Here is an 18,332-nt window from a genome sequence, read left to right as displayed (position 1 = left end):
GGAATAAGGCCTGCCCAAAGAGGGAGAAGTTGGCTACACAGAGACCTAGCTTTTTCTCCAGGGCTGTTTCTAGTCCCGAGGAGGCCTGAGGAGTGGGGACTTCTCTACTCTTTCCCTCCAGAGCAGAGGGCCTGGGGGGGACAGAAAATTCAGTCTGGGGCCAGGCACAGTGGCTCACACCTGTAGTCCCAGAACTTTGGGAGGCTGAGGTGGGCAGACCACCTGAGGTCAGGAGTTCGAGACCAGCCTGGCCAACATGGTGAAACCCCATCTCTACTAAAAAGACAAAAATTAGCTGGGGGTGGTGGCCCATGCCTGTAGTCTCAGCTACTCATGAGGCTGAGGCAGGAGAATCGCTCCAACCTTGGAGGTGGAGGTTGCAGTGAGCCAAGATCAAGCCACTGCACTCCAGCCTGGGCAACAGAGCAAGACTGCGTCTCAATTAAAAAAAGAAAGTTCAGTCTGGGCCTAGGTTTGGGTCAGCGCCTCTTCTCTCCTCCTTCCTAACCCTCACCCTTCCACCTTAGGGCAGATGTGCAACTTCTAGCTTCTCCCCTTCCCCACTTCTTCAGGACAGCGACCAACAGAAGGTGGCCAGGCCAGGCTGGACCCCCTCCTCCGCAGAACTGGGACGGAAAAAATGTTTGCTTTCTTTAAGCAACACTTGATCGTCTTTCTTTCTTTCCTTCCTTCCTTCCTTTCTTTCTTTCTTTCTTTTTTTTTTTGTGGGTACAGAGTCTCACTCTTGTTGCCCAGGCTAGAGTGCAGTGGCGCGATCTCCGCTCACCCCAACCTCTGCCTCCCGGGTTCAAGTGATTCTCCTGCCTCAGCCTCCCGAGTAGCTGGGACTACAGACATCTAAGTTTGTATTTTTAGTAGCGATGGGGTTTCTCCATGTTGGTCAGGCTAGTCTCGAACTCATGACCTCAGGTGATCCACCCGCCTTGGCCTCCTAAAGTGTTGGGATTACAGGCGTGAGCCAGCGCGCCCGACCATCACTTGATATTTCAAGAGAGCACCGCGGGGCCACCGCAGGCATAGCCCGCGCCGCTCTCAGGGCGGGCAGCGCGGGAGGCGTAACCACTTGGGGCTTGGGACCTGGGAGCCGGGAGCCGAGCACGCGGTCGAGTGCGGAGCCGAGGCCGCCTCTGCCAGGTGGCGGACGGGCCGAACGGCGAGGAACGGCCGGGGCCAGCGGCTTCCAGGCCGGAGGCACTCGGCACCAGGAAGCGATCAGGCGTGGTTTCCCTGGCCGCCGCCAGGCTCCCGCAGGCGACTCCACTCGGCACGCGCGGCGGGGAGGCTCGGCGGCCGGGCGCAAAGCCGCGCGGACTCGTGGGACTCCCACCCCTCCGCGAAACGTCAGTGGGCGGTCCCGGGCCGCTGATCAACCGCCACAGCTTCCGGTTCCGATGACAGCGGCGCCGGAAGCCGGGGCCAGGGCTGCGGGGCGAGGTGAGAGCTGGCGGGCTCGGGGGCAGGCTGGTGCGGATTGAGGGCGGCCGCGGCGGCCGGCCGAGCTGAGGCGCGCAGCCGGGGCAGCTCGGCCGGCCTCCCGGGCCCCAGCCTTCTCCGGAACCCCTGGTACCCCTGACTAAGCCCCGAACACTCTGCCCTTGGGCTTGTTCTTTTTGCAGTTGTCGGTCCCGGGCCGGGAGCTGGAGTCCCAGACTCATAGGTCCCGGCCCAGCCCTCGAAGAGCCGCCTCTGCCGGGGCAGTCGCTCGGCCTGAGTCCGGTCCTCGTGCGACGGCGCTGGGTCAGAGGTGAGCAGGTGCGCACAGGGCTCAGCAGGGCATTGGAGCAGGGTCTTTGGAAGGATGACTGGGAGTTTGCCTGTCTTTTGCATGTTAATACGGGTGAAACTCCCAGTAGGCGCTGCTGTCCAGGGACAATGGTGGGCTTTTTCCTCCCTCCAGTTTTGGTTAATGAGAAAAGAAAGATTAGAAACTTCAAGTAGGGCTGTGAGTAAAAAATGAAGAGGCGAAATGACAGGTTAACTGGTGTGAGGGTGGGGCAGAGGGGTGGTCAGCATTAGATACTGTGGTCTAATGCAGAGCATCTTTGAAGATGTGACATTTGCGTTGAGACCCAAATTAGGAGGCAGGCATAGGAAGATATGAGGAGAGAGTGGTCCAGGCAGTGGGAACGACCAGTATGAAGGCCCTGAGGCAGAAATAAACTGGGAGTAGTCAAGGAACAGAAAGCAAGCTAGTGTGACGGGAGTATGGCAAGAGAGTGGTAGCAGATGAGGTCAGAGAGTTGGGGTTTGCTCACATAGAGCCTGTAGGTGGTAGAAAGGAACGTGGAGATTTTTCTAAGTACAGTGGAAATCTTTTGGTTTTAAGCAGAGGAGTGACATGTAGGGTAGAGAATGGATAGAGGTGGCGACTGTAAAAGCATAAGAATTGGCTGGGCACGGTGGTTCACGCCTGTAATTCCAGCACAGGAATTACGGGAGGCTGAGGCTGGCAGATGGCTTGAGCTCAGCAGTTCAAGACCAGCCTGGCTTAACATGGGGAAACCCTGTCTCTCCAGAAAAATTAGCCTGGGCACTGTGGCTCACGCCTGTAATCCCAGAAGTTCGGGAGGCCGAGGCAGGAGGATCACTTGAGACCAGGAGTTGGAGACCACCCTGGCCAACATGGTGAAACCCCATCTCTACTAAAAATACAAAAATTAGCTGAGCATGGTAGCAGGTGCCTGTAATTCCAGCTACTTGGGAGGCTGAAGCAGGAGAATCGCTTGAAACTGGGAGGTAGAAGTTGCAGTGAGCCAAGATTGTGCCACCATACGCCAGCCTGGGTGACAGAGCGAGACCAAGACTCCCTCTCAAAAACAAACAACAAAAAAATAGCTGGGTGTGGTAGGGAGAGAGGGGAAGAATCGGGACAAAAGGGAATACATAAATAAATACAAAGGAGAAAAGACCCTGCATGTACTAAGTAAATGTGTCATGAACTGGGACGTGTTCATGGCGCCTGTAATCTCAGCTTCTTGGGGTGGGGGGCTAAGGTGAGAGGATCACTGTAGCCCAGGAGGTCGAGGCTTCAGTGAGCCCTGATTATACCATAGCACTCTGGCCTAGACAACAGATTGAGACCCTGTCTCTCTCTTTTTTTTTAAACAACCATTAAAAAAAAAAAAAAAAAGCATTAAGAATTGGGTCAGTGGAGGTTGTCTAATCTTTGTCAGACAAAAGGGACCTTTATGATTTGCTCAAACTTCCTTTCTCCCTGCCCCGGGGCCCCTCATTTCAGGTTGCTGAATACTCCAGGAAAAACCTCCACGCATACCTTGGTGGGGATTTTAATATTTCACTCATGTCTCTTTCTGCCCACCCCTACACGTTTGAGCTCAGGATCTCTAGGCCAAAGTTAGGAAATGGATTTGTCATTTAATCAGCAAATGTTTACTGAGCACCTATCATGGACCAGGCCCTGGTCTGGGCACTGACGGGGAACCAGACTACACTCCAGCCATTGGGCAGCTCACAGACCAATGTGGGAGGCCGACGTGGACAGGCTGTTACTGTGCTGTAGTAGTTGAGGACTCAGATGGGTGCGGTATGGCCACTGTTGCCAGGTTATGAAGCAGAAAAAGAGGCTGGGAGATTTCACTGAGGGCTCAAGGGGAGGTAATGATTAAACTACAACTTATGTCCTCTGTACAAAGAAGTGCAAAAAAATTTTCCTCTAAAAATAGGAACTGGTACAAAGGAAGCAAATATATAATTGGAAAGGCTTACATGTCAACCCATGGCAGTGTGGGGCAAAAGGTAACAGGATCTGGTGTTTGTTTTGGAAGGTTGTTCTGGTGGATAATTTCTGTATATGTGGGACTTCGGGAGGAAGGCTTAGGACAAGTGAACATGAAATTTTAGTCATCAGCACTTGTATTAATCATGAAGTTTGTCAAAGACAAATACAATTCCTTGTGCCTGATGATTGACTGATTCAGGCAGAGTGGCTTGCTCTGGACAGACTGAATTAACCTCTTGGACTTTTTGGATAGAATACTCGCAAACAGTTCTGTTTTTCTCAGCTCATTTATTTTATTTTTACTTCGATTTTTTTTTTTTTGAGACGGAGTCTCGCTCAGTCACCTAGGCTGGAGTGCAGTGGTGCGGTCTCAGCCCACTGCAACCCCCGCCTCCCAAGTTCAAGCAGTCCTCCTGCCTCAGCCTTCCAAGTTGCTGGGAGTTCAGGTGCCCACAACCATGCCCAGCTAATTTTTGTATTTTTAGTAGAGACAGGGTTTCATCATGTTGGCCAGGCTGGTCTTCAACTCCTGACCTCGTGATCCGCCTGCCTCGGGCTCCCAAAGTGCTGGGATTACAGGCGTGAGCCACCGCAACCAGCTTTATTTTATTTTTAAAAATGTGGCCAGGCAATTTGGCTCACGCCTGTATTCCTAGCACTTTGGGAGGCTGCGCCAGGCGGATCATGAGGTCAGGAGTTCAAGACCAACCTGGATAAATGGTGAAATCCCATCTCTACTAAAACTACAAAAATGGAAAAAAAAAAATGAGCCAGGTGTGGTGGCGTGCCTGTAATCCCAGCTACTTGGGAGACTGAGGCATGAGAATTGCTTGAAACTGGGAGGTGGAGTTTGCAGTAAGCCGAGATAGTGCCACTCTACTTCAGCCTGGGCAAGAAGAAGACTGTCTCAAAAAAAATAAAAGAATTACTGAGTTAATCATACTCCTCAGTTCATTACAGGGTGAACTAGGCCATGCAGGGCCTTTTTTTCTTTTGTATTTTATTCTCTTTTGTCCTTATTCTTCCCCTCCTCACCATAGGAAATCATTCTGACGTGTTTGGTGTGTATCTTTTTTTTTTTTTTTTTTTTTTGAGACAGGGTCTCACTCTGTTGCCCAGGCTGGAGTGCAGTGGCACAGTCATGGCTCACTGCAGCCTTCCGGGTTCAAGCAATACTCCCACCTCAGCCTTCTGAGTATCTGGGACCACAGGCATGTTCCACTGTGCCCAGGTAATTTCTTTTGTAGAGATGGGGTTTTGCCATGTGCCCAAGCTAGTCGCGAACTCCTGAGCTCAGCAATCTGCCTGCCTTGACTTCCCAAAATGCTGAGATTACAGGTGTGAGCCATTGCTCTCAGCCTGTATGCATATATTTTTAATTTATATAAATGGATTGTGCTTAGACTTCATTTTTTCCTACCTCAGTGCCATGTGTGGATCCTGTTGATGTTGCTCTGGGTATATTTGGGACGCAGTTTTTCTAAATGCTCCACAGGTTTCCATAGATGCATCCCCCACATTTTACTTACTTGATTCCTCTAGTGGTGAGGTCCCTAGATTGTTTCCTACTCCTTGCCACAGTGTAATCCTGTACCATCTCCTTCCTCAGCTTTGTAAGTACATTTCAAGATGCTGATTTGAGCTTGCCTTTGATAAGCCTGGTAGCTGTTGGTGTCTGACAGGGCCAGATTGTTTGACCTTTTCTGAGCCATGTTTATTTTTGATAAATTGTGATTCTAGTTCTCAGACACTCTTGGCCAACATGCTAATGTCCTGCCATCTTCACGATCATTCTCACAAGCTCTGTGGTTAATTTTCTGTTTCTCATCATCGTTAATGGTTGCTGTACACACATTCCACATAGATATTTGCTGCTTTTCTTTCCTGGTGAAACAGTGGCCTTTGAAGCTGGTCCTGGGAGTACCTATGATGGGAAGTACTTGGAGAAGGACTCTGAGGCCTAGAGCCAGACTGCCTGGCTTCAGTTCCCAGCTCCTCCACTTCCCAGATGCCTGACCTTAGGCAACTGATTTAATCTTTGTGTCTCATTTTCTCATCTGCAAAGTGTGTCTAATCATTATACCTACCTCAACTGATTTAATCTTTGTGTCTCATTTTCTCATCTGCAAAGTGTGTCTAATCATTATACCTACCTCATAGTGTTTTAGTGAGCATTAAGTAAGTGAGTTAATGTATGCAAGGTCATTAGAACAGTGCATGGCATATAACAGGCCCCTATTTGGAATGTCAGCTGTTAATAATAGCAATAATGATAATTAGTTACATCATTTCAGATAGGAGACCCTGTTATGTTTTGTCAATAATGGGTCACATCCAGTTGCAGAGTGTTTGTTCAGAGGGAATAGTCGGGGGTGGGGTGGCATAGCTATGGACTCCATGACTATAGATTCCAGGGTTAATAGCATTAGCTGTAAGGAAAGAGGTTATAAACAGTCCCCAGGACTCTGGGTGCCATTTCCCTGTCACTTGTTCTCTGTCAGGTAGAGAGACGGTGGCTACAGACGGGCCTCGGTGCTGAGACCAGGACTGGTGGGAATGTGGAAGACAGCCTGTGAAGCTGGGAGGATCTTGATGTTCACCTTGGACATAAGATTCTCTTTCTGATGTTCCTCCGTACCCTTCTTTGAGAATGGGCATTTGACTAGATTTGAATCTTTCAGAGGGAAACATGACAGAGCCCTCTCATTTCAAATCTCATAGATGGAAAGATGGGGAGGGAAATAGCTCTGTCACAGACATTCTAAGGATTGCCCACACGTTCAGTGTCAAAGGCTGCTCTGAAATGGAAAGGAGCAGTGGCCCAGGATGGAAAGGATGCAGAAGGAAGCCCCAGTGGTGGGGTGAGGAGATAGGACAAGAAAAGTCAACTTTCTTTCAGTGGCATAATGAGGAAGGATGGTCGTGTTGCAGCAAAAGAGGCTCTAGTCTGGTCAGGGAGGCAGGCCTAGGAACCAAAACTGAAATAGAAGCGTGCAAAGTGAGAGTAGAAGGAGCTAGGTGGGCACAGACTAGAGACAGCTGCTGAAGATGCTGCTATCTGGGCTAACTCAGAAGTGATGGGCCAGCCTCCCAAGTAGTCAAGGAGGTGAGGGTGACGGAGAGCAGGCCAGCTGAGGAAGCAGCATGTACTAGGGCACGGAGCTGTGAGAGAGCAAGGGTTCTGTGCTTGTCCTTGGGTACGCAGCAGGTGAGGGTGAGGCAGGAGTGGTAGGCAAGCCCATCAGACCAGTATGGTTGGCAGTTATTCCCCAAGCTGTGTTTCCAAATATCAGCCACTCAAGGACAGCCTTTATGGCTTATGTTATTATATTATGTGGAAAAGCAGTTCCTCTAACTGTAAGAATGTGGCCATAATGACTGTATGAAAATACATGGGTTAGGCGTGGTGGCTTATGCCTGTAATCGCAGCACTTTGGGAGGTCAAGGCGGAAAGATCGTTTGAGCCCCAGGAGTTTGAGACCAGCCAGGGCAACATAGGGAGACCTGATCTCTATAAAAAACAACTTTCATTTATTCTGATTTATTTTTCTTCTTATTTTTTTTTTAAATAGAGACGGGGTTTCACCATATTGGTCAGGCTGGTCTTGAGGTCCTGACCTCAGGCGATCCACCCATCTCAGCCTCCCAAAGTGCTGGGATTACAGGCATGAGCCACCACGCCCAGCCAAACATATACTTTTTTTTTTTTTTTTATTGAGACAGCATCTTGCTCTGTTGCCCAGGCTGGAGTGCAGTGGTGTGATCTTAGCTCACTGCAACCTCCTCCTCCTGGATTTAAGCAAGCCTCCTGCCTCAGCCTCCCAAGCAGCTGGGATTACAGGCACCCATCACCATGCCTGGCTAATTTTTTGATTTTTAATAGAGACAGGGTTTCACCATATTGGCCAGGCTGGTCTTGAACTCCTAACCTCGTGATCCACCCACCTCAGCCTCCCAAAGTGCTGGGATTACAGGTGTGAGCCACTGCACCTGGCCTAAAATTTTTTTTTTAATTAGCCAGCTATAGAAGCACATTCCTGTGGTCCCAGCTACTCAGGAGGCTAAAGTGAGAGGATCTCTTGGGCCTCGAGGGTCAAGGTGGCCAGGGAGCTAAGATTATGTCACTGGACCCTAGCCAGGGCAACAGAACAGGAGGTTGTTTCAAAAAAAGAAAATACATACGTGTAATATGATGTTACACAGTATATGGTTTCTAGTTAGAAGGTATTGCCAGCTAAGGGCTCTGCGAGGTCCGCTGTCTTCTGATTTAAAAGGGAGATGAACAAAGATTAAAGCATGAAAGGAGTTGAAAATGGAATAATTTTCTCACCATGATTCAGAAAAACCCCGTCTTCATACCAGCCTGCATCCTCCACTGGGCATCCCAGTGGAGTGAGGAGATGGGATGTTATACACACCTATGTTTTGGTAAGCAGGGAACATTGATACATGATGTGGGAATGGTGAGAGGGATCTGAAGAGGTAGTCTGGGCACCCTGCCTGCTATGCCACCATGGCCCAGATGGGGCCTGACCCAGCTGACCCTCCCCAGGCCGAGGCCACCATGGAGCAGTGTGCATGCGTGGAGAGAGAGCTGGACAAGGTCCTGCAGAAGTTCCTGACCTACGGGCAGCACTGTGAGCAGAGCCTGGGGGAGCTGCTGCACTACGTGGGCCAGCTGCGGGCTGAGCTGGCCGGTGCAGGTGGGTGGCCACCCTTGCAAGTGCCCTGCGACAGCCTCCCTGAGGACATGGGAGACCTGAAGCTACTGGGTGACAGGGTTCTGGAAGGACAATGATGAGGATGTTGGTACCTGCATCTCTAGGCCTCCTTGAAATCGGGTAATGACGGTCTCTAAGCTATTTCAAAAAGCCCAGCAGAAATTATTAATTTACGTGAGACGATTCTCATTTACATTTTGTTTTCAACTTGCTTCTCTACTGTTAGCTTTTTTTTTTTTTTTTCCTTTTATAAATTTTTTTGTGTGGAGATAGTGTCTATGTTGCCTAGGCTGGTCTTGAACTTGTAGGGGCTCAAGTGGTCCTCCTACCTCAGCTTCCCAAAGCACTGGGATTATATGCATGAGCGACCAGGCCTGGCCTGTTTTTAGCTTTTAAAGATAATTTCAAATTTACAGACCAGTTTCAAGAGTAGTATAAAGAACGGATATAACAATCAAACAAAAAAAAAACAAAAAAACAAAAACAAAACAAACAAAAGAACAGATACATAACCTTTACTTAGATTCACCAACTGCTCATATGTTGCCATATTTACCATTATCATTGCTTTTTAATCATTTGAAAAATAAATTGCAGCCGGGCGCGGTGGCTCAAGCCTGTAATCCCAGCACTTTGGGAGGCCGAGACGGGTGGATCACGAGGTCAAGAGATCGAGACCATCCTGGTCAACATGGTGAAACCCCGTCTCTACTAAAAATACAAAAAATTAGCTGGGCATGGTGGCGCGTGCCTGTAATCCCAGCTACTCAGGAGGTTGAGGCAGGAGAATTGCCTGAACCCAGGAGGCGGAGGTTGCGGTGAGCCGAGATCGCGCCATTGCACTCCAGCCTGGGTAACAAAAATGAAACTCCGTCTCAAAAAAAAAAAAAAAAGAAAAAGAAATTGCAGATAACATAGCCACAAGCCTTCAATGTGTATTTCCTAAAATCAAGGGCATTCTCTTACACAAACACAGCGTTGTTATTAAAACCAAGAAATTGTCGGGCACAGTGCCTCACACCTGTAATTCCAGCACTTCAGGAGGGTGAGGCGGGTGGATCACCTGAGGTTGGGAGTTTAAGACCAGCCTTACCAACATGGAGAAACCCCATCTCTACTAAAAATATAAAATTAGCCGGGCATGGTGGCACATGCCTGTAATCCCAGCTACTTGGGAGGCTGAGGCAGGAGATTCACTTGAACCTGGGAGGTGTAGGTTGCAGTGAGCCGAGATCATGCCATTGCACTCTAGCCTAAGCGACAGAGCAAGACTCTGTATCAGAATAAATAAATAAATAAAGTACATTCTGGATGGGTACGGTGGCTCATGTCTGTAATTTTAGCACTTTGGGAAGCCGAGGTGGGTAGATCGCTTGAGTCCAGGAGTTCAAGACCAACCTGGGCAACATGGTAACCCTGTCTACCAAAAATATGAATGTTAGCCAGTCTCATAACCCAGTTGCAAAATTAATAAATATATACATACAAAGATGAAAATTTAAAAAATAAAGTACAACTCAGTGGTTTTCAGCATATTTACAGAGTTGTACAATCTTCACCACTATTTAATTTCAGAACATTTACTTTTTTGTTTTGAAAACATTTTTATCACCCCCAAAGGAAACCTAACCCATTGACTATCTCTCCATTCCTCCCTTTCCCTAGCCTCTGGCAACCACTAATCTCTTTTGTGTCTCTATAAATTTGTCTGTTTTGGACAGTTCACATAAAAGGAATTATACCACATGTAGCCTTTTGTGTCTGGCTTGGTTAACATGTTTTCAAGGCTCATTTATGTCACAGCCTGTATCAGCACTTCATTCCTTTCTGTGGCTGAATAATAGTCCATTATATGGATGTGCCACATTTATCCACTAGTTGATGGACATTTGGGTTGTCTCCATATTTTGGCTATTGTAAATATTGTTGCTATGAATATTCATGTACAAGTTTTTGTGTGGACATATGTTTTCTTTTGGGTATATACTTACAAGTGGAATTGCTGGATCATATGGTAACTCTATGTTTAACTTGGCAGCTAAATACATAGAATCCTATGTATGCTATAGTCCATGAGTTAAAATAAATACTTCACCCATAGTAAGTGCCAAATCATCTTCATTTCACAGCAACCTGTAATTTTACAGATGAGGAAATGAAAGCTCCCAGAGGTGAACTGGCTTTTCCCACTTGACTAGTTCCAAGTCTGACAGTTAAAAAGTGGCAGGACCTGGAAAAGAAGCTAGTTCCTTAACCCTGGCATCCTGGGCCAAGGGACTGGCATTTAGAATACAGGAGACAGAGCTAACCTCTGGGTCTGCTGCCACATCAGGTGTTCCGGGCTGCCTCCTCTGTGTCCTTATTCTACTTTCTCTGCAGCCCTCCAGGGAACCCCTCTCTCAGCCACCCTCTCTCTGATGATGTCACAGTGCTGCCGAAAGATCAAAGATACTGTGCAGAAACTGGCTTCGGACCATAAGGACATTCACAGCAGTGTATCCCGAGTGGGCAAAGCCATTGACAGGGTGAGCATGTATGTGGCCAGCTCCAGGACTGGGGTGGGAATATCCTTAAGTTGGGATGTACAAGGACTCAAAGGAGAGCCAGCGAGAATGCCCGCATCACCAGGCCCTGTCTCTTTCTTTGTCAGAACTTCGACTCTGAGATCTGTGGTATTGTCTCAGATGCGGTATGGGACGCACGGGAGCAGCAGCAGCAGATCCTGCAGATGGCCATCGTGGAACACCTGTACCAGCAGGGCATGCTCAGCGTGGCCGAGGAGCTGTGCCAGGTACAGCCGGGCCGGGTGGGTGCTGACAACCTGCCTGCTCTGCCTTTCACCTGCTAGCTTTCATTATGTGAAGTCCCAGCCATTCTTTAAATCCATTTATTTCCTAAAGGAAATCAGTGGCTCTGCCAGAAATAGAAGGTAGCTTTAGAAACATATATGATGAAATGAGAAGTTACTCATTTCTAGTTAGAGTTGGTTGCCAGCCAGGGTTCTGAGCTGAGGCCTGATATCCCTTTATTGAAAAGGGAGATGAGTGAAATGACAAAGTAGTACTTGTTAGGTGTTAAAGACACACTGGTGGTAAAAGTAAAGATTTTCCCTACTGTACTAGGAGGATTGAAGAGGAATAATTTTCTTGCCATACAACTCAGTGCATGGCCTCGGGACTGTCTCCACTGCTACGGTTGTGGGGTGGGGTTTGCAGTCTGCACTCTGGAGGTCAGCATGTCACACTCAGCCACCCCAGGACTGAGATGGGAACCAGAGAGGCCCAAATGGCTGGCAGGAGACCAAGTTCCTCAAGCAAAGCCCAGATCTCTCTGGCCTGTCTTTCTGGGTGAGCTTTTATGATCTACATAGTAAAGAACTTTGGAAACACCATCTTCCATGGTGAGATCTCTTCTCTCTCCCTATAGGAATCAACGCTGAATGTGGACTTGGATTTCAAGCAGCCTTTCTTAGAGTTGAATCGAATCCTGGAAGCCCTGCACGAACAAGACCTGGGTCCTGCGTTGGAGTAAGGAGGCCCTTGGGTGGGCCAGCAGCACTCTGCTCCAACCTCTCAGGGCAGAGGGCTTGACTGTAGTCTTCACTTCACCCAGATGTACTTGACCTGCCTCCAGCCCTGTCACAAGAGCCTCACACAGGCTTTTGGGGCCCTCCGCGCAGGTCCTGGCTCTCAGGTCCTAGCCCACACCAGCTCTACACTAAACTGGCCCCTTTCTTCCCAGATGGGCCGTCTCCCACAGGCAGCGCCTGCTGGAACTCAACAGCTCCCTGGAGTTCAAGCTGCACCGACTGCACTTCATCCGCCTCCTGGCAGGAGGCCCTGAGAAGCAGCTGGAGGCCCTTAGCTATGCCCGGCACTTCCAGCCCTTTGCTCGGCTGCACCAGCGGGGTGAGTACCCCAGGGGCTGGGGTTGTGCTGCCTGGCCCAACAGATGTCTGGATGTGGTGGGTTACATCAGGCTTCCAGTCCCTGCACCCATGTGGGGCTGTCTGTTACCCAGATGCCTTTCCCCAACTAGAAACTTCTTTGACCCCCCTCACTGTGTCCAGGATGAACTCTAAACTCAAGGCCCTTCCGCTGTCACCTCTGTCATACCTTGAGTTTATACCTTCAGTGCAGACCACCTGGGGTCCTCATGCCTGCCGTGTACCACACCACACTCAGAGCATGCCATGCCCGTCCCACCTGCTCTGCCTCATGTGCCTCCGTGACCTTGACAGCCTATGGAAAAGTCCCTTAAAAAAAAAAAAAAGACTTGGCTGGGCATGGTGGCTCACATCTGTAATCACAGCACTTCCAGAGGCCAAAGCAAGCAGCAGATCACTTGAGCTCAAGAATTCGAGACCAGCCTTGTTAACATGGCGAACCTCTGCCCCCACCCCATCTCTACAAAAAATAAAATTAAAAAGACTCACTTGAGCTCTCTTCCTGTCATGCTATGATTTCCAGACCTGGAATCTAAGTCTCACTGTTGAGATGCTAATGAGTAGTAACCTGTACTAACTTGTTTCTTTAGTTCCACTCATATTTATTATTTTTATCTCAAAATAAGTATGAAAACCAAGCCATGATTTTATTTTTTATTTACTTATTTTTGAGACAGAATCTCACTCTGTTGCCCAGGCTGGAGTGCAGTGGCATGATCCTGGCTCACTGCAACCTCCGCCTCCCAGGTTCAAGCGATTCTCCTGCCTCAGCCTCCTGAGTAGCTGGGATTATGGGTGTACACCACTATGCCCAGCTAACTTTTTCTAATTTTTAGTAGAGATGGTGTTTCACCATGTTGGCCAGGCTGGTCTCAAACTCCTGGCCTCATGTGATCCACCCACCTCAGCCTTCCAAAGTGCATGAGCCAACAAGCCACGATTTAAGTTTTAGCTAGATACTGCTGCCTCCGGAGAGCTCTGAACCTGGGGTTGCACTAAATGGAGATTAGTGTGGAGACACTAGCACCAACCTGAGACATATTTGTTCCTTGATGCAGTTGGGGAGGAAAGAAAACTGGAAAAGAACTGTCTTTCCTGATTCTGTGTTAGTAATGCCTCTTCTTGTCCTCCAGAAGCAGTCTGGACCTCCATCTCTCCCCACTAGATTTTATGGTCAAATTTGCCTGAGGGTGTTTCCATCCTTGCTCAGTCTGCTCAGGGGTCTGGGAGTTGCTGGGCTCAGCATATTGTGCTATACAGTCTGGCCATCCCCTTAGGGGGTGGACCCAGAGCCCTGCACCCCCCTGAGCTGCTGCCCTGGTTGCCTTGTAGAGATCCAGGTGATGATGGGCAGTCTGGTGTACCTGCGGCTGGGTTTGGAGAAGTCACCCTACTGCCACCTCCTGGACAACAGCCACTGGGCAGAGATCTGTGAGACCTTTACCCGGGATGCCTGTTCCCTGCTGGGGCTTTCTGTGGAGTCCCCCCTCAGTGTCAGGTACAACCCAGCCCCGTGAGGGCAACAGAAGTGGGAGGGTAGAGATGGAAATCATCCTTTTGCCAGGGCCCTGCCATGTGCCAGGAACAGTGCTCACTGCTTTCAGAGACCGAAACTGGCTTTCTTAGTCATTCTTCAGGAGAGGAATTACCTGTTTTCATAGTTAAACCGTGACTAGGAAGAGTTATGACCTGAGGTCACCATGAGGTCAGTGGTATGGTCAAGGTTTACATTTTGTAAGGTCTCCTGAATGAAGTCCCTGCCTGTCTTGCACCTCACCCTGGATCATGGCAAGACCTAACCAGCTAACCCATGGCCCTCTGCAGCCCGCCTTCCTCATGATCTCATGTCTTAAACACCACTTGCCTTCAGGGGAGACGTGAGTGGTTGGGTAACATGTATTCAGCACTGCGCAGACGCCTCTCTCACAGCTCACAGCAACCCTGGGAGGAGAGGCACTGTTATCCTCATTCTACAGATGAGGAAATGGAGGGTCAAGATGTGCACTCACTTGCCCAAGGCCTCACAGGGAATAAAGGGCACTTGGACCTGACCCCAGAGCCACACAGTCCACCACAGTGGACAGTTGTCCTGTGCCTTATAGGATATTTAGCATCTGAGGTTCCAGCCAATAGGCTTCCTTCCCCATGCAAGTGTCATGAGAACTGAATACCCAACCTCCATTTTTTAAGCAGCCTAGTTGGTAGCTACCATTATAAAGATACGTTATGACTACATAGCTGGGAACAGCCTACAGGCAGGCTGGGGCACTTTGGAACTGATCACTGTCCCCCAGTCACACCAAGGACTTTTCATTCATTAGGATGAGCAGATATCTGCCCCTAGAGCTATAGGAAGTCTTCCCTGTAGGTTCTCAAATTTTGGGGTACATTAGAATGAGTCTAGAGTCAGACATACATTAAGTACATATATGGCACCTTACGAACAATGTGAGGGATTTTTGAGGACCAATTTGACCGTGCGCCACTTTAGAGCCCTGTCTCAAGGTCCATGCTGAAGCATGGCGTGCTAGCCCCCTTGCCTGTCTGCTGTGACCTGAGCCACTCTAGCCCCTGTTTCTTGTCTGCAGCTTTGCCTCTGGCTGTGTGGCACTGCCCGTGTTAATGAACATCAAGGCTGTGGTTGATCAGAGGCAGTGCACTGGGGTCTGGAGTCACAAGGACGAGTTACCGGTGAGGCCTGACCCAGGGAGTCGTGGGCAAGAGGCACTGGGGAGGACAGCCATGACAGGAAGTAGAACTCACCCCATTTGCTGCCCTTCCCAGATTGAGATTGAACTAGGCATGAAGTGCTGGTACCACTCTGTGTTTGCTTGCCCCATCCTCCGCCAGCAGACGTCAGATTCCAACCCTCCCATCAAGCTCATCTGTGGCCACGTTATCTCTAGAGATGCACTCAATAAGCTCATTAATGGAGGAAAGTAAGTTCCCTCTGCTCTACTCCACCTCGGCTTGGCTCTCCTACTGGCCACCCCTGAGACATTCTTGGTTCTTCTCTCTTTGCAGGCTGAAGTGTCCCTACTGTCCCATGGAGCAGAACCCGGCAGATGGGAAACGTATCATATTCTGATTCCTACCTGGAAGTTTGTTGAAAGCAGTTTTCACCTATGAGCCTTGCTCTGTCTCAGTCGGGTGGTTAGCTTCAGTGGACTGCTGTTGGTTTGAGTGCCTGGCTGAGGAGTTCTGTGGAGGGGAGGATTGGGGCAGCCCTTTGGCAAAGGCTGAGGAGGGAGACGGACCAGCCCACACCTGGCAGCTGGCTCTGTGGCATAAGGAAAGGGAGATGCTGACCTCTCTGCTCCTGCTGTGTCTTCCAGTTTCTATTTGCCCTTGACTTAGTAGCAACCGACAGAGTGGCAAAGGACCTGGTCTTTAGCAGCAGACATCCTTCCACCCCTGCACTCAGCCAGGTCTCTTGCTGCCGCCATGCCAGTGCTATGTCCACCCTTGCCCCTCGGCCCAAGGGTGTCCAGTGGTGGCCCACATCTTCCTCCCACTGTACAGCCTCAACTGTTATGTACCATCTCCCACTGTAAATAGTCCCAGTTAGAACGGAATGCCGTTGTTTTATAACTTTGAACAAATATATTCACTGCCCTTCTCATTTCTCCTGGCCAACCTTTAACCTCACTGACAAATTATGACCACATGTCTACCGCACACAGGTGCTGGGCATGGCCTGGTGGCTGCTGCAAACAAAACCATGGTCAGCAGGTGTCGAGTGTGCAGGCAGCAAGAAACCAACTTGCATCTCTGACTGGGGGATCTTAGATGTCAGACCGCAGGCAAGGTGCTTTTACATATACACATACCAGACCTTATTACCTCCATAGGAGAAACCCATGTAACAGGATTCAGGAAAATGAAATGACTTGCACAACACGGCTCACAGCTTGGAAGGGAGATAGCTTGGAGTTTTAACTAGATCTAACCCTCAGGCCCAAGCTATTTCGTTTATTCCAGGGTGCCTGAAGCTTGGTCGCTATGTGTACTGAGTCCTGTGCAGGATGTCTGACAGCAGGAAGGGGCCAAGTCTAAAATGTTTGAAGGGATTGGGTTACTAGGGCCATTATGTTAAGCAACAGAGATGGCCTGGGGGGGATACATTTTAGCTTCATATTCCTATTTAAAATTTACTGCGTGGGTATGTAAATTGCTTCCATAAGCTTCACAGTGGCATTTAAAGCTCCTGGGGGAAAGGTAGGAATGGGGGTGTTTCCTGATGTGGGGGCTTTAGGTTTCTATGAAGTGGGTCTGGGCCCTCTGCCTTATCTGACAGCCCCCATCTACCCTGGAAGAGGGAGTTGAAAGCGCTGGCATGGGTAGCAGGACCAGTTTGCATCTGGAACCAAAGTACCCAGTGCCGGGCAGCTGAGCATTAGCACAGAACCCTCTGAGTCCTTCAGGCTCTCTGGTGAGGGAGACTGGTACACTCTTCCTGCCCACCAACTCCTTGGCCCCACCAACAGCTGCTGCTTAAGAAAACACCCACAGACTCACCACATTTTAGTTTTAGCATTTACTTTCCCCACCACACATTCACTTAACAGTGGATGTGTTCGGAACAGCCTTCACTTAAGTTCCATGACACTGATGAAGAGAAGGCTGGCGTTACCTCATGAAAGGGCTGTCAGAGCTGCCTGGGAAGAAGGTGTGCCTTGGGGAACTGGGAAGATGCCGTCAGTGTGGGTGGGCAGGACAGCCAGTCATCCTGCCGCCAGCCCAGTAGCTTCCCGAGGCAGGTGCCCGGGTGCTGCCGGGGCCCCTTACAGGGCTAGGGGCAGGGACTGCACCTCCTCCAGGCACTCGTCGTAGGCCTCCTGGTACTCCTCATGGGGCTTCACCATTATCACACAGGTGGGGCGCTTGGAGCCTGCAGCTGCACCCAGGTCCTACAGAGGGGAAGGAAGTGCTGTTTGGAAAAAGGGCTATACAACCTGTATGACAGGAAGTCACAACTGATGACCCACCAGCCTAATCTGGCCCACAACTCTGTTCTATTGGGTCCACATTCTATTTAAAACCATCTTGGATTGGTTGCCATCATTTAAACCCAATCAGACCTTCGAGCCATGGTTTGGCCACACAGGGCCTACATTCCCATGTGGCAACTATGAAAGGGCTCCAGCCCAGCAGGGGTTGTCCCCACAGACAGAGCCTGTGCTGTCCAGGTCCCTTCCATCCCCCACTTCCTGTGCTTCAGATCTGGCCCCTGCTATGTAAGATAAGGACAGCAACAGGTCCCTTTGAGCCTAAACCCACCTAACAGGACTAATATGGGTGAAGCATCTTAGCTTACAAAGCTCGTCCACATACATCTGTTTGTTTTCATTCTCAGAGTCCACAGAAAACTGACAATTCAGTTCTTCTCATCACCTGGATAGTAAGCTCCTTCAGAAAAATAGGGCCTCTCCCTGCTTTACCCCAAGAAGTGATACTGTAGGTACTCAAGATCCACCCCCAGCCTTTTTTCTTTTTCTTTTTTTTTTTTTTGAGACACGGCCTCTATCATGCAGTCTGGAGTGTGGTGGTATGCGATCATGGCTCACTAGAGCCTTGAACTCCTGGGCTCAAGTGATCCTCCTGCTTTAGCCTCCCAAGTGGCTGGGGTACGGGCATGTGCCACCACACCCAGCTAATTTAAAAAAAATTTCTTGGCCAGACGCGGTGGCTCAAGCCTGTAATCCCAGCACTGTGGGAGGCCGAGGCGGGTGGATCACAAGGTCAAGAGATCGAGACCATCCTGGTCAACATGGTGAAACCCCGTCTCTACTAAAAATACAAAAAATTAGCTGGGCATGGTGGCGCATGCCTGTAATCCCAGCTACTCAGGGGGCTGGGGCAGGAGAATTGCCTGAACCCAGGAGGCGGAGGTTGCGGTGAGCCG

General features: G+C 49.6%; 2 protein-coding genes across 6 annotated transcripts in view; one reads left to right on the top strand and one right to left on the bottom strand.

Annotated features, from left to right (window-relative positions):
* Positions 1-1,296: 1,296 nt before the first annotated feature.
* Positions 1,297-16,053, top strand: RMND5B (required for meiotic nuclear division 5 homolog B). Of its 4 annotated transcripts, none has more exons than XM_032270917.1 (11): positions 1,297-1,455; positions 1,638-1,773; positions 8,313-8,463; positions 10,861-11,006; positions 11,132-11,272; positions 11,908-12,008; positions 12,223-12,389; positions 13,760-13,925; positions 15,016-15,118; positions 15,212-15,366; positions 15,452-16,053. In XM_032270917.1, the coding sequence occupies exons 3-11, from the start codon at positions 8,325-8,327 to the stop codon at positions 15,513-15,515; spliced, it is 1,182 nt and encodes a 393-aa protein (XP_032126808.1). In that variant the 5' UTR covers positions 1,297-1,455; positions 1,638-1,773; positions 8,313-8,324; the 3' UTR covers positions 15,516-16,053. The 4 variants fall into 4 exon arrangements, with proteins under 4 accessions (XP_032126808.1, XP_032126811.1, XP_032126810.1 ...); XM_032270920.1 differs by having other exon boundaries at positions 1,638-1,765; positions 15,452-16,030; XM_032270919.1 differs by lacking the exon at positions 1,638-1,773 and having other exon boundaries at positions 1,359-1,455; positions 15,452-16,030.
* Positions 16,054-16,949: 896 nt separating this feature from the next.
* The window catches only part of NHP2 (NHP2 ribonucleoprotein), a 5,404-nt gene continuing 4,021 nt past the window's right edge, over positions 16,950-18,332 (bottom strand). For both annotated transcript variants that reach the window (XM_032270923.1, XM_032270922.1), the window contains one exon: positions 16,950-17,337. In XM_032270923.1, coding sequence (XP_032126814.1) covers positions 17,295-17,337 — 43 coding nt within the window. In that variant the 3' untranslated portion in view covers positions 16,950-17,294. The remainder of the gene's footprint in view (positions 17,338-18,332) is intronic.

Source organism: Sapajus apella, unplaced genomic scaffold (assembly GCF_009761245.1).
Source record: "Sapajus apella isolate SASKATOON/1434 unplaced genomic scaffold, GSC_monkey_1.0 scaffold219, whole genome shotgun sequence".
Lineage (NCBI taxonomy): Eukaryota > Metazoa > Chordata > Mammalia > Primates > Cebidae > Sapajus > Sapajus apella.
Note: the sequence above shows the minus strand (reverse complement) of the source record. Positions and strands in the feature narration are given on the sequence as shown.

Coding starts and splice junctions, on each gene's coding strand:
- RMND5B (XM_032270917.1), top strand. CDS start 8,325: ATGGAGCAGTGTGCATGCGTGGAGAGAGAGCTGGACAAGGTCCTGCAG. Junction 13,926..15,015: donor GAGTCCCCCCTCAGTGTCAG/GTACAACCCAGC, acceptor TCTTGTCTGCAG/CTTTGCCTCTGGCTGTGTGG. Junction 15,367..15,451: donor AAGCTCATTAATGGAGGAAA/GTAAGTTCCCTC, acceptor CTCTCTTTGCAG/GCTGAAGTGTCCCTACTGTC.